Source organism: Neodiprion lecontei, chromosome 3, assembly GCF_021901455.1.
Source record: "Neodiprion lecontei isolate iyNeoLeco1 chromosome 3, iyNeoLeco1.1, whole genome shotgun sequence".
Classification (NCBI taxonomy): domain Eukaryota; kingdom Metazoa; phylum Arthropoda; class Insecta; order Hymenoptera; family Diprionidae; genus Neodiprion; species Neodiprion lecontei.
In genome coordinates this window covers 21,930,101-21,941,945 of record NC_060262.1, presented here as the reverse complement: position 1 = coordinate 21,941,945, position 11,845 = coordinate 21,930,101, and the positions used below count along the sequence as shown (strand labels likewise).

Below are 11,845 nucleotides of genomic sequence, written 5' to 3'. Positions count from 1 at the left end.
ATTTCCAGCGTGCATGTGGAAATATTTTAGATCGTATCCACGTTGAAATTATGTCGATTAACCTGCGTACTTGTCATCATTTCAAAAAAAATAAAATAAATAAAAAATACACATTTATACAAACGTATAATATACAATACACACCTATAAGATTATATGCCATATCGGTGAGGAATCGACAATTACTGATGCAGAACGTAAGTGCCGCGTTTTTTGTTACATACATCATACATCTTCAGGGAGAATCTACGGAGGACAACAAAGAAAGTTGAGAGGTTGAACGAGAACGAGGATTGCATAAAAGGAAGTCGCTACGAGAAAGAGAGAGAGCGTGATCGTGGCCGGGGTGGCGAGAAAAAAATAAAGATCGAATAGAAGAGTAAGGAAAAAGGGGGGCGAGAGAAAGAGAGAGAGAGAGAGAGAGAGAGAGAGAGAGAGCGAGAGAGAACAGAATTCGAAATGATTTGGTTCGCTTCCTGGCCCGAAGTCGCCGCGGGGATCGCGGAGATGCGAGGGGCAGCGCACGTGTAACCGGCTCCCCACCCCGCGACTCGAGGCTCCGTTGAAAAGAGCGTCCTTCACCGTTTCCCCCACCCGACCACCACGTTCCTATCCCTCCACGCCCAGCCACCCTTTCCCTACCCCGTGCCATGACCCCGGCGCGGCGATTGCAGCTCCACGTGGCCTGAGCAGCGCAATCGATGCACGTGTACGTTCTATATGTTCGGCGTTACGTAGGTACTTACGACGTGCATGCATATACGTATGGGCTTGTCACTGTGTATCTGCCGTCTACCACGCGCGCGTCCGACTATTTCTATGCACGAGTCGACGCGGTTGTGTGCAACGACACGTGGAGAACCTTTGCCCCTTCCACTTACTATATGTATGTTACTCCTGGAGTCTCGAGGCTTTTTATTCGAAGCCTGCACGCGTAACTTGCCATGTGTAAGTATTTTACTCGCTTATATCATGGATGTAATCATCTGTAATCACCTTTTGAGCTCATATGCGTCCGACGGCAAACGTTACATGCGCCGATCGGACGCGCCTCCGATTATTGTCCCTCAATGATGATTTTGCTGGAAAACGGATTGCGTGATGCAGAAATTCATCGGAGTATCGTTTCATTGATTTGAACGAGTATTTACGGATTTGCAGGTTTATTTAGTTTTTTTTTTTTTTTTTTACACCGAATACTACAAGTGCAATTTCGATTCGTTCTAATCCGTGATGCACAATTCCGTCTCGGTCCGTTTCTTTGTGTGGAATAATCTGGAATAATCTACGTGAATTGAAATTTGCACAAACTTATTGAATATTGGAAATGGACAGAGATTATTCTAAGTAAATTTACCGCAATCCAAACGCAAAAGAGGAGAAAGAAACCAAATCCGTTAAATACAATAAAACTGTTAATTCTGATTGGGGGATTATCAAAACGAAACTAGGTATATGCATAATTTATATGCTTTATTCCTCTTTCTTTGGTGCGGAGTATTGGCTTCCCTCGTTGACAGTTACCGTCTTTGTTCAGGTCGCTCGGATTTATGTTGAAGCTGATGACTGAAATCGCGTTGCACTTTTGCATTCAATGATAATTCTTATTTTATACCTATATGTATAAAATATTGAATAGATTTACGGTTGCATAGAATGTCTATTCTTTTTGAAGTACCATACGATTCTGACAATGTATTGACATGTGATACTTAAACATGAGTCTCTACGGGGTCTATCCTTGTTTTCGATTTAATCGAGGAACGGCGTTTGCTTACGCGAGCTTTGCTCGTGAGTCCCCATTCCGAGTAAATCGGATATTCAAATTTATTTATGATCTGCGGTATCGAATCGGATCATTCATGAATTAAATCGGGTTCTGTTACCGGAGTCATTGATAAGGTGGTCATTGACCAACTTTTTATTGATCACATATTCATACGGTACGTGTGCGATGTACACCATATTGAATTATGGTGCTGAAATGTGAGGATTTCCATAAATGTGTAAACTCGTCACACAACTTTTATATTTCCTCAATATTCCGCCTGATTAGGAGCAAAGGCTTTCGTGATTTATGAACAATCCGGTTTGATTTCTGTCAAGATAAACCAACGTGCAGAAACTGTAAAACATCTTCGCTGAAATACAAATTATTATTCAGTTTCTGGCTGCCAATTTTCTGGGAATTTGTTTCGCCCAGCCCGAAATTAGAAAACTAACCGGATGCGTCGAGTTTTGATCTATATATATGTTACTGAGAAAAAATACCGACTCGAAGTATGACGTAATTAAAGAAGAAACTAATTCCGAAAACACTCGTGCATTTAATAGTAATCTCATATTTAGTGACATCTTATATTGGGGTGAAAAGATTCAGTACTAACTGGGAGTCCCAACGAACAGGGCGCATCGTCATGTAATTCGATGAAACTTTAACGAAGTTGTACAGAGGTTGTAAAGTATCTACGGTTTACCGTGATTGATGAAACAAACCTGAAAAAACGATACATCTTTTGAATAAAACTTACAGAGACTAGCCGAAGTTTAGCAACTGCTGGTGTTGCAAATTCCCCAGTTTGAATTGCCTAGTTTAGATTCTTTACGACGCGACGTTTTCAGAAACAAATCATTATAAAGTTTAGAATCGAAAGAAATAAATTAATGATATAGCGATCAGAGAAAAAGAAAATTAAAAAATGTAACGAAACGTAAAAGAAAAAGAAAGTACATCGGTCCTAACTCTAACAGCATGAAATCTCCGTGATATAGTCATTAAAGAAAGACGAAGAAGGGTGAAAAAATTGATTTAAGTATTTTCTACGTTCAATCACGTTCGTCATGTTACACGAGGTCTATGAAGATTTTATGGGAACTGAGGTAACTCGCGTTGCGATACTGTTTCGGTATATTTAAAAAATACCTTTCGTGTACTTTCTGCAAAAAATTTGAAAATGTGGCGGCCTCAAGTGGAATGAATTGTAAATGTCGCATCGATCTAATCCTAGACCTAATAGAGGCAAAGAAGTGTTCTCGGCAAGCGAAGGAAGAGGTCCCCAATCGTGCTACCAGAGGGTGCCAGTGTCCGACTAACCACGTATAACGGCGCAGGAGTGACTCGCTAGTTTCAAGATTACAAAACAGGTTAGAGTTCACTGGCATAATTTTGGCCAAGAACAAGGAGTCAGGGCTTGAAGCATGAGTATTGATGGGGATCAAAGTTCGCAAGACGCGGTAGATCCACAGCTGCAGCATTTCATCGAAGTAGAAACGCAAAAGCAACGATTTCAGGTTAGCCCGTTCACCATGTTTGAGATCTTTCGTCAGGTAACCCTAAAACCCGTCGATACTACAAACAATTTTGATTTTGCAGGGCCTGGTCCACGAACTGACTGACATCTGCTGGGAAACCTGCATTGACAAGCCATCTGCCCGTCTAGAATCGAGAACTGAAAACTGTCTTCGTAATTGTGTCGAGCGATTCATAGACACTACTAATTTCATTATGAACAGATTACAGCGCACTGCTCTCAGCGCGCACCCTGAGTTGGCCATGGAATAATTCTGACGGCTCAGTATCAGATAGATTAAACACACTTTGATAGATTAAAATAAGTTTACATGTAACTCGGTTTGCAAGAAAATGATAAATGGCCCTATGAACTTAACTTAATCAACATGTTTTCACGTTTGAGAGGATTTCTGTATCGTCATAGACGCAAATTTGTCGTCAGTGGTATCCTGGTCGGTGGCATTATCGTGGCAACGAGGTATACCCAAAGAAAACTGCGGGAGTGGCAGGAGAGTGAAACAAGGATCTTCATAGAGAGAACAAAACGACAACAGCATTTTGAAAGCACGGAGAGAACATGCAACCAAACAATACTGTCTCTTGCCGTCGGCTTGCGGGATACCGTCACAAGTACCCTGAACACCGAAACCATAGTGAATAAGCTTAGGCATGGTTCGAACGACAAAATAGCACTTTGGAATGAGCTTAAGGTTCTAGCTGTTGCTCGATCAGCGGCATTAATTTACTCCAGTACAATGCTGGTTGCAACATTGAGGATACAACTGAATTTGATGGGCGGCTACATGTTCAGGGACTCGAAAAATCAGAATGAGCAAGCAAAAATAGACGGGGCAATGCAGGAGAGGTACCTATCGATATGCGAGTATTTCATGAGCGAAGGAGCTGTTAAGCTCAGTTTATTTGTAAAAGAAAAAGTCAAGGAGACGACCGCTTCCATATCACTGGCACAACAGCTTACCCTGAGGGATGTGGAACAGATATATTGGGGAATAACATCATCTATATCAGCGGATACTGAGAGAGATCCGATCAAAAATCTAAGCGCCTACATTCTGCCTCAAAATTGTGAGTCTACGGGGGATAAAATTCTCTCGAAAATAATATCGGAGACTTTGGATTTGCTTGAAAGCGAAGAAGTGCAATCCCTCGTTAGGTCAAGTGTCAGAACCGGTTTTGTCATGATGGTTGATCATATTTCTGAATATTTTTTCGACTCGTCTTTTTCTGGACAAGCTATGCCTGGTTCAAATCCTTTGGTCGCTATTCCAGGCCCGTCGACTCAAAGCGATTCGACTGAGAAGCCTATGGACGTTTGTAAGACAAACGGCTTTCTCAATCTTGACAAAATGTCCATGCCTATGGCCAAGCTGATCCCCATAGTCAATGGACAAGTGCCGGCCATTCCAAGAGCAGGTGATAGCCCCTCGCTTTGGGTAAAACAGTTAATTCTAAACGATAAACTCAAGACTCTAGGAGCCAACGTCTACGAGGCATTCAGCTTTTGAATATTACTCTTTAATTAAGATTTGGATAGAGGAACTATATATTTACAGCCAATCGTGACAGTGAAATAGTGGTGTGGGAGTCATAATAGACAATGTAAACGCGATGGAATGTTGATGGAATAAATTTTGTTACTCAAGTCTGGATGTTTTATATGAAATTTTAGGGCTGCCTATGCATTTGTGAATACACAATACCACACCTAACATGACGTAGTCAAATTGTCATTTCAGAGAAATATGAAGTATCAAGGTAAAGAGAAATTTGTGAAGGTTCTTAACAGATCAAATTAATGCAAAGCAATAAATACAATGCATTATGAATTTTACATTTAAGAACGAATTTCTTGAGAGTCGTGCATTTTTACAAGGTTGAAGTTTATAATATTAATGTAATGACATTTTTTAGCCAAAGATATTATTACGTTACTTTCAAATTTTCTAAAATTTAGTAAATCATAACAAATGAAAATACATTTATATTTTAGAAACTCGAACTGCTTCAGTCATACTAATTGAAAGAGGGGAAAACAGTGATTTTTGTTTCAAATCTTCGTTACTTCTACGTTACTAACTTCAATGACGTGCATTGCAACAACTGATACGGTATTTTGTAATTACATATTTTCGAAAACACCCACCGGTCGGAAATAATCGAAACTTAAGTTGTGCAGTAACCATGTTGCAAATTGAATTTGATCAGCATTATGAAACGAATATAAGTGAATATATAATTAAAGTTATATCCGTTGACTGAACGAGATTATTACATATTATTCATCATCAAACAGGTTCCAGATACTGTATATGTAGAGTTTTTGTCGGCTGTCAAAAACCTGCGTCTTCAGAGTTGCCAGAAAAAATTCAACCCGATAAGTTTGCAAAGAGTGAAAGAGGATATTTACTATTTCACGTCGGCGCGTAATACTCCGAATTGAATATATCCTACCTCTATGCACACGTAATATGTGTACTATACTTGTCTGCTTATGTGCAGCAGCCGAAATAAATACGTCACACATGCGCACTCGCGCGGTCGACGACGATGCATGTCGTATGTATGTGTAACTTGCCAGAGGAGATTCTGAAGTGCAGGCTTCGGACCTTGGCGGTGTTCTGTGGGATTTGGTAGTTGGGATAGGATAAGGTGTTTAAATTTTAGGGCTTGATCGGTGTCCAGTTTCACATAATTAGGTAAAGCCCGCGTTTCAACGTTTCTTGAACGAATCGTAAAATGTGGAAATTTGTATCACGTGGAATTCGCGAGTCGTTGGAGCGACGGGCCAACTGTTGGACAAACATATACCCACACACGTCGCAAGATGGTAGTGGTGGTAGTAAAAGTGAGGTTAACCAAACTTCTAAAGTTCATAAACAAGTTTCCATTGATTATTCGATATCGCGATACTTCAACATCTGTCGCGGATTCGGAGCCGCTGGACCTGACGGCGACAAGAGCCGCGGGTACCGTTGGAATCCAAAATATTCTTGGGTCGAAGCCGTTGAATGGGTAAGATGGTAACTTTCCACCCACTATTTTAATTCATGACACTTATACGATTTTCTAAATAAACTTTAATCACTTTTGCTCAGTCCGGACTCCTCGCATTGGGCTTGGTGGTGTGCCAGTCGCTTTGTATTCATCGAAGATTTTTCGGTCCTGACCCTGAAGCTGTGTGGCGTAGAAGAATATCTCAGGCGCACCAAGTTGGTATTTCCAAGTTGTTGAATGGACTTATGTCCTTTGAACCGCATCACATCTTGCCGATAACCAATTGCGTAGGAAATGGGGACCGGAGTGAAGACCGTCAAGAGAGCTCAGAAGACTCTAGTTGTACTTCACAAAAACCTTACGGACCAATCACCATTGAAGAGGTAAAGATGCCAAGATCTGTACTTTGAAATGTTAATGTTATTTTTTACATTGGTTGAATTGAACATTGTTTGATTGTACATTTCCGTTTTGTTGAATTATTAATAATTGTCCCTTTCGCTTAGGCCCTTCAGGATGCAGGGGATGACTTCACAAGGATCCATCGAATAGTGATGGGAGAATTTGAATTCCAAATGGGAATGAAGGCGCTGGAGGAAAAACGCCACAAAGAAGCTGTGAAACACTTTTCTGCCGGTGCTAGCTTGGCATCTTCAGCTAGTATGTTTAATCTTGCTGTATGCCATGAGATGGGACTGGGTACTTCAGTAAACCACAAAGAGGTAGCGAAAACAAACCTACTAACTGGAGAGTAAAAGTTTTCGTCTGATAATCTCTCAACTTTCAGGCTGCTAAACGATATCGCGCCGCTGCAGAAAATGGGCATGCTGATGCGATGTACAACTTAGGAGTTTTCCACGCTCAGGGTAGAGGCGGATTGGAGGTGAACATGAAGATGGCACGAAAGCTATTTACAGAGGCAGCGAAACTGGGTCAGCCTCAGGCTCAGCATGCATTGAACTTGGAAAAATCAACTCAACAAAAAGTCCATGAGCCGGAATTTGCAAATGATTCTACAAGATGTTTGCCGATAGAAAAAACTCAAATGCACACTAACAAGTCTAGCTATTTGCCGGTGCAGTTGGTCGGCTTATGAGAAGCAGATCTTTTCCTTCCGCATACGCGTCTGAATTATTTGATGAAGAACGTAGCTGCCTACGACTTGTTCAGATCGGAAATATTGAGCAGGTGGAGTCACAGTTGTTCAGAATTAGATACGTTGCAAAGTGTCTTGATATTCTTGGCATATGTGTTACCTAGGACTATCGCAAAAGCATTAAAGTCCATTCCTGCGCAGCTATACAATGTATAAAACTGGTAGAGATAGCAAAATGGATAATCAAAATCAATTTTCAACTAATCATATCCCACTATTTTACGATAGATAGATATTAGATAACTGTGTATGACATGCTTAATATCTGTCAATCTGATGCCATAGATATTAGGTGTACAATAGATTTGTAAACTTTGTTGCTAAAATTGTGGCTGAAAACCGTTGTAAATAACTTTCCAAATTACTAAGTTTGACAATGAGATAATTGTGAGAAGGCGTCTTTACCTGACTGAATTATAATAATGGTTACGTACTAGATTTATGTAAGGGAGTATTTTCGTATTTCGTCATACGTACAATTCTGTGGCACAGTATATTCTCGTTGAACGAACTGTTTCATTGCAAGGCCCGAAAAAGAACGATATCTAATTATAAGGAGAGCGAGAGAGAGAGAAAGAAAACAAGTTTTGGATCTCTATACAAGTATATAAAATAATTTTATTGTATTACGTTTAATTTTTTATATTATGTGTTGAAGAATAAAACTTACATTGTAAAAATTGTAACTATGGTCTCTAATGACAAAAAATGGTGTACAGTCTACTTTGTACTCAAATATTCTGAAACTGAATTATGAAAATTAATCAAAGTGAACGTTTGTATCTGATAAAATTATTCCGGATTTTCTGTTATCGCTTATCTCCAAAGGTTAGTAGAAAAATAGATTATAATACTTGTTAGAAAAATATGATTTAACATTTTTCATGAAATAATAATAATAATAACAACAATCTTACCTTAGCGTATATAAAAAATAGCCTTGAACCACATGTACATATTTAGTACCAACTATAATCTTCGATCTCGTTTTAAAAATTTTTTGCTACCAATGTGCGTTATGCATTTGTGCGGTTCGTTTAATGAAATCTCTGTGACTAGCGTACAATTCAAGCTCTTTATTAACGTCAGTCCAGCAAACATTAGCGGCGTCGTCTCCAGCGCTTAACTCCAGCTTGCCAACAATGCTTCCGTTTTCGTCGTGAAAGTTTAAAGCTACCGTTTCAATCCACGCATTATCAGTGTTTCTCGGGTCGTCAACATACCCTTTGAACACTTCATCTCCTTTCTTGAAGAATTCTGCCAGCGATTCTTTCAGCTCCTCAACCTGTGCCTCATCCTTCTCCAACGAGTTCATTGCCTCTTCCATGAATTCCCTTCTAAGTGTAGAAGTTACAACTTCTCCAGGATCCACCATCCCCCCTGGAAGAGCCCAGTCCCCAGAGTCTTTCCTCTGCACAGCGATAAACTGAAGGATAGGATTTTCTGTCACTCTGCTTATCTCAACGGCACCAGTTCCATTTCTTTTCCAACGTGTAACTATCGGATCTGCTGCGTGATTTGGCCCCCAGCGACCCAGTAGACCCCTGCCAATGATTCCTGTGCGACCCACCGGATTCAGTGGAAATCCTTTATCGTTGATCGCATACTCACCGGTGTGGCTTTTGCGGCTGACGTTGCCTGGGGGGATTGCCGAAAAGGAAGTCGTCAGGACATGACAATTAAAATAAATAATACGAGTTGAAAGTTCAAAGCGTATTATCGTAATTCTTACCATCCACGTCATTCCACTTGGGAGTGAATTGGGGATCGCTAATGTCTGGATCTGCCCACGGCTGTCCCTGGATAGTGGGCGCCGAGTACGACGCAGGATTGTAATCGGGAAATTCCTTGGACCAGGGCACTTTGTCCTCTGGTACTTCAAACCTGTTTACGCTTGAGCGCGGGTAGACACCCTGACGACAGTTCTGGTGGATCATTTTTATTATCTTATCGCGCATGTGATCGCCCGCCTCGGATCCAATGCGCTTATTCAGCTGACTCTCGACCGCCGATGACAACTCTGACGCTGAACTGAATACAAAGTGGGCAAAGCAGATAAACAGCCTCGTATTGTATGTATACATTATTTTTTTTTCATTCTCCCTATCTCTTTTTAATATCCATCTCTCTCGCTTCCTCCAAGTTTCGTTTTTTAAATGGCCGCTGTCGATCCGTAGTACTGCGAAATCATAGACCTCATAGACAGCGTTGACTGAAGATATATTATCCATGAAGACTGATAGCTTTATGGGACTTTTCGTAAACGAAAATGGACGAGATAAATTCATCGTAAAGCGGCGTTCTCTGCGTCTTTCCTTGCACGCGCAACTCGATCCGTCAAGCGGTCGGTACGTAAAGACGACAGGAACTGACGTTACCATCGCTCGCCGCGTGTACCCAGATAATGTAGAGTCGAATATTATTATGCCTATAAAATGACTAACGTAAACAGGCTGAAATTTTCAGATAACCCTGTCTGGACGCCATATACTTTTCAACTACGCAAATTCATTTGGGCAAATTCAGCAATGTCAATCTAACTCCATCGGATCGACAAAAATAATGTTTTCTAAATAGATGCTCAATAAACATGTACCTGGTTTACTGTTAACAGAGTTAGAAACCTTTTCTTAATACAGAGGATGGGGGACAGAGTCGAAGCAGTTAGTCAAGGAATGGAGATATATAGTTGTTCCTATATGTACCTTATGTTATTTCTGTACGTGTTTAATACTTAACTCGTACCGTTAACTGAGGATAATAATACGTATGCTTCAGTCAACGCTCATATCTTTATTCCGAAAGAAGATGCAGCTCACATATAAAAATAATATCTTAACTGACATTAGATTGTCGTGGTTTTTTTGGAAATACAGTTCACTTACAACGGAAAACCAAGACCTTTCTACATAAAAATACTCCTTGTGAATATTTTTTGGAAATTAGGTAAGATTCGATTGTTACTAATGTTTGAGTCCATGCTGTAACAAACTCCGATGAACTTCAAGCAATCATTATCACAAAAGTGATTTAAGAAAATTTAAAGATGATCACGGTTCCTTTTTTTTTTACTTCATATTACCTGATTAGATTGCGACTCTACCCGCTAACCCCGAAACTCAAGATTGTTCCGAAATTTATTATCAGGCGGTACTGATTATAATTACTCATGTCTGTCCACTTTATTATACATTTATGGAAGTGCCCGTGTTGATTGTAGAAATTTCGAATTTGTAAATACGTATTTCCGACAAAGTCGATACTATTTTAAGCGGAATTTTAGCACTTTTCCCGTAACCCCTAATAACAATATTACCCAGAGAATACAATTGTGTGATAATACTATTTATAGCATATCAGAAACTGACGACTGATATTACCTGATGATGGATTTTCCGGATTCTTTATAATGAAATTCTCATCAATTATCTACGATATCTCTGTCAAAAAAATACAGATGAAGGGTTGTGAGACCTTTCGGAAGCTTCAAAAGTGTTCTGCTTCCAATATTCTATTGGTCTTTTCCGAGACAAGTTTCTGATCTATCGAAGTATTTCTATAGATTTCCGCAAAAAGAATTTATAAATTTTGCAGACTCAGGTAGAAGAAGAATTCCACGAAGTGAAAAGGAGATATTGGTACGACCTTTTGTACACACTTTTTTATTCACAATTATACTTTCAGTAAAAATAATTAAATAATCACCCGTTCAAAAGTTATCCTACTCAAATATTCATATTTTTTATTCCAAGTGATATTTGATTTGCATTCTTGACGAATCACTTCCCTTCTCTCGAAAGTAGTACATATGTATAATGTTTTTTAATTGCGTCTCGAATCAATTGATAATATTACTAAACGCAAGTTATCATATTAATTGCCTTTATTTTTATGTATATGAATGTAACGATTTTTTGGAAAAAGTATTTACAGTGGATTCAGTTGAGTAATCTAGAAATCAAGCGGGTATACATATTTGTCATGAAAATTTTTAAATAATTTTCTACAATATAGATTCAAAAGCGAAGATGTGAGTTAATTTCTTATTGTATTCCATCTTGTACAATGTGTCTTTTAGACGGATCACCCGTATCTCGATCGTAAAAAATTTGAATATCGTTGTTTTTTTATTTTTAGTAGACTGTTTTGAACGAGCTTTGTTTTTTTTTGTTCTTTATCGTTTGTCACGGGCGACTTGCTCATTTAATATGCAAATATAGTGTTTCATTGTAACAACTTAATCCGAGCACCCGGTTGATTCCGGATGAACATAATTCGATCCAAACAGTAAAGTTGATAATTGTTTGATCAATGTCTGTGCGTCACGCGTGTTAGCTACTGCGCTGAATGATTTGTGCTCAGAACCTTGAAGTATCAAGTTT

General features: G+C 39.4%; 3 protein-coding genes across 4 annotated transcripts; 2 read left to right on the top strand and 1 right to left on the bottom strand.

Moving 5' to 3' along the window:
* Nucleotides 1–3,084: 3,084 nt before the first annotated feature.
* Nucleotides 3,085–4,955, top strand: LOC107216948 (peroxisomal biogenesis factor 3). Its single transcript, XM_015654288.2, has 2 exons — nucleotides 3,085–3,291; nucleotides 3,374–4,955. The coding sequence occupies exon 2, from the start codon at nucleotides 3,679–3,681 to the stop codon at nucleotides 4,816–4,818; it is 1,140 nt and encodes a 379-aa protein (XP_015509774.2). The 5' UTR covers nucleotides 3,085–3,291; nucleotides 3,374–3,678; the 3' UTR covers nucleotides 4,819–4,955.
* An 881-nt stretch (nucleotides 4,956–5,836) lies between these two features.
* LOC107216970 lies at nucleotides 5,837–8,290 on the top strand. 2 transcript variants are annotated; one of them, XM_015654320.2, is made up of 4 exons: nucleotides 5,837–6,325; nucleotides 6,409–6,690; nucleotides 6,814–7,029; nucleotides 7,095–8,290. In XM_015654320.2, the coding sequence occupies exons 1-4, from the start codon at nucleotides 6,050–6,052 to the stop codon at nucleotides 7,401–7,403; spliced, it is 1,083 nt and encodes a 360-aa protein (XP_015509806.1). In that variant the 5' UTR covers nucleotides 5,837–6,049; the 3' UTR covers nucleotides 7,404–8,290. The 2 variants fall into 2 exon arrangements, with proteins under 2 accessions (XP_015509806.1, XP_046591550.1); XM_046735594.1 differs by having other exon boundaries at nucleotides 6,200–6,333.
* Nucleotides 8,056–9,652, bottom strand: LOC107216919 (ADP-ribose pyrophosphatase, mitochondrial). Its single transcript, XM_015654258.2, has 2 exons — nucleotides 9,196–9,652; nucleotides 8,056–9,101 (listed from the first exon to the last, which is right to left on the bottom strand). The coding sequence occupies exons 1-2, from the start codon at nucleotides 9,545–9,547 to the stop codon at nucleotides 8,467–8,469; spliced, it is 987 nt and encodes a 328-aa protein (XP_015509744.2). The 5' UTR covers nucleotides 9,548–9,652; the 3' UTR covers nucleotides 8,056–8,466.
* Nucleotides 9,653–11,845: the final 2,193 nt, after the last annotated feature.

Excerpts from the sequence above, each read along its gene's own strand:
- LOC107216948 (XM_015654288.2), top strand. The coding sequence starts at position 3,679 with ATGTTTTCACGTTTGAGAGGATTTCTGTATCGTCATAGACGCAAATTT.
- LOC107216919 (XM_015654258.2), bottom strand. The coding sequence starts at position 9,547 with ATGTATACATACAATACGAGGCTGTTTATCTGCTTTGCCCACTTTGTA. Across the intron at positions 9,102-9,195 it reads CAAGTGGAATGACGTGGATG|GCAACGTCAGCCGCAAAAGC; the intron begins GTAAGAATTACG and ends CAATCCCCCCAG.
- LOC107216970 (XM_015654320.2), top strand. The coding sequence starts at position 6,050 with ATGTGGAAATTTGTATCACGTGGAATTCGCGAGTCGTTGGAGCGACGG. Across the intron at positions 6,326-6,408 it reads GGGTCGAAGCCGTTGAATGG|TCCGGACTCCTCGCATTGGG; the intron begins GTAAGATGGTAA and ends ACTTTTGCTCAG. Across the intron at positions 7,030-7,094 it reads CTTCAGTAAACCACAAAGAG|GCTGCTAAACGATATCGCGC; the intron begins GTAGCGAAAACA and ends CTCAACTTTCAG.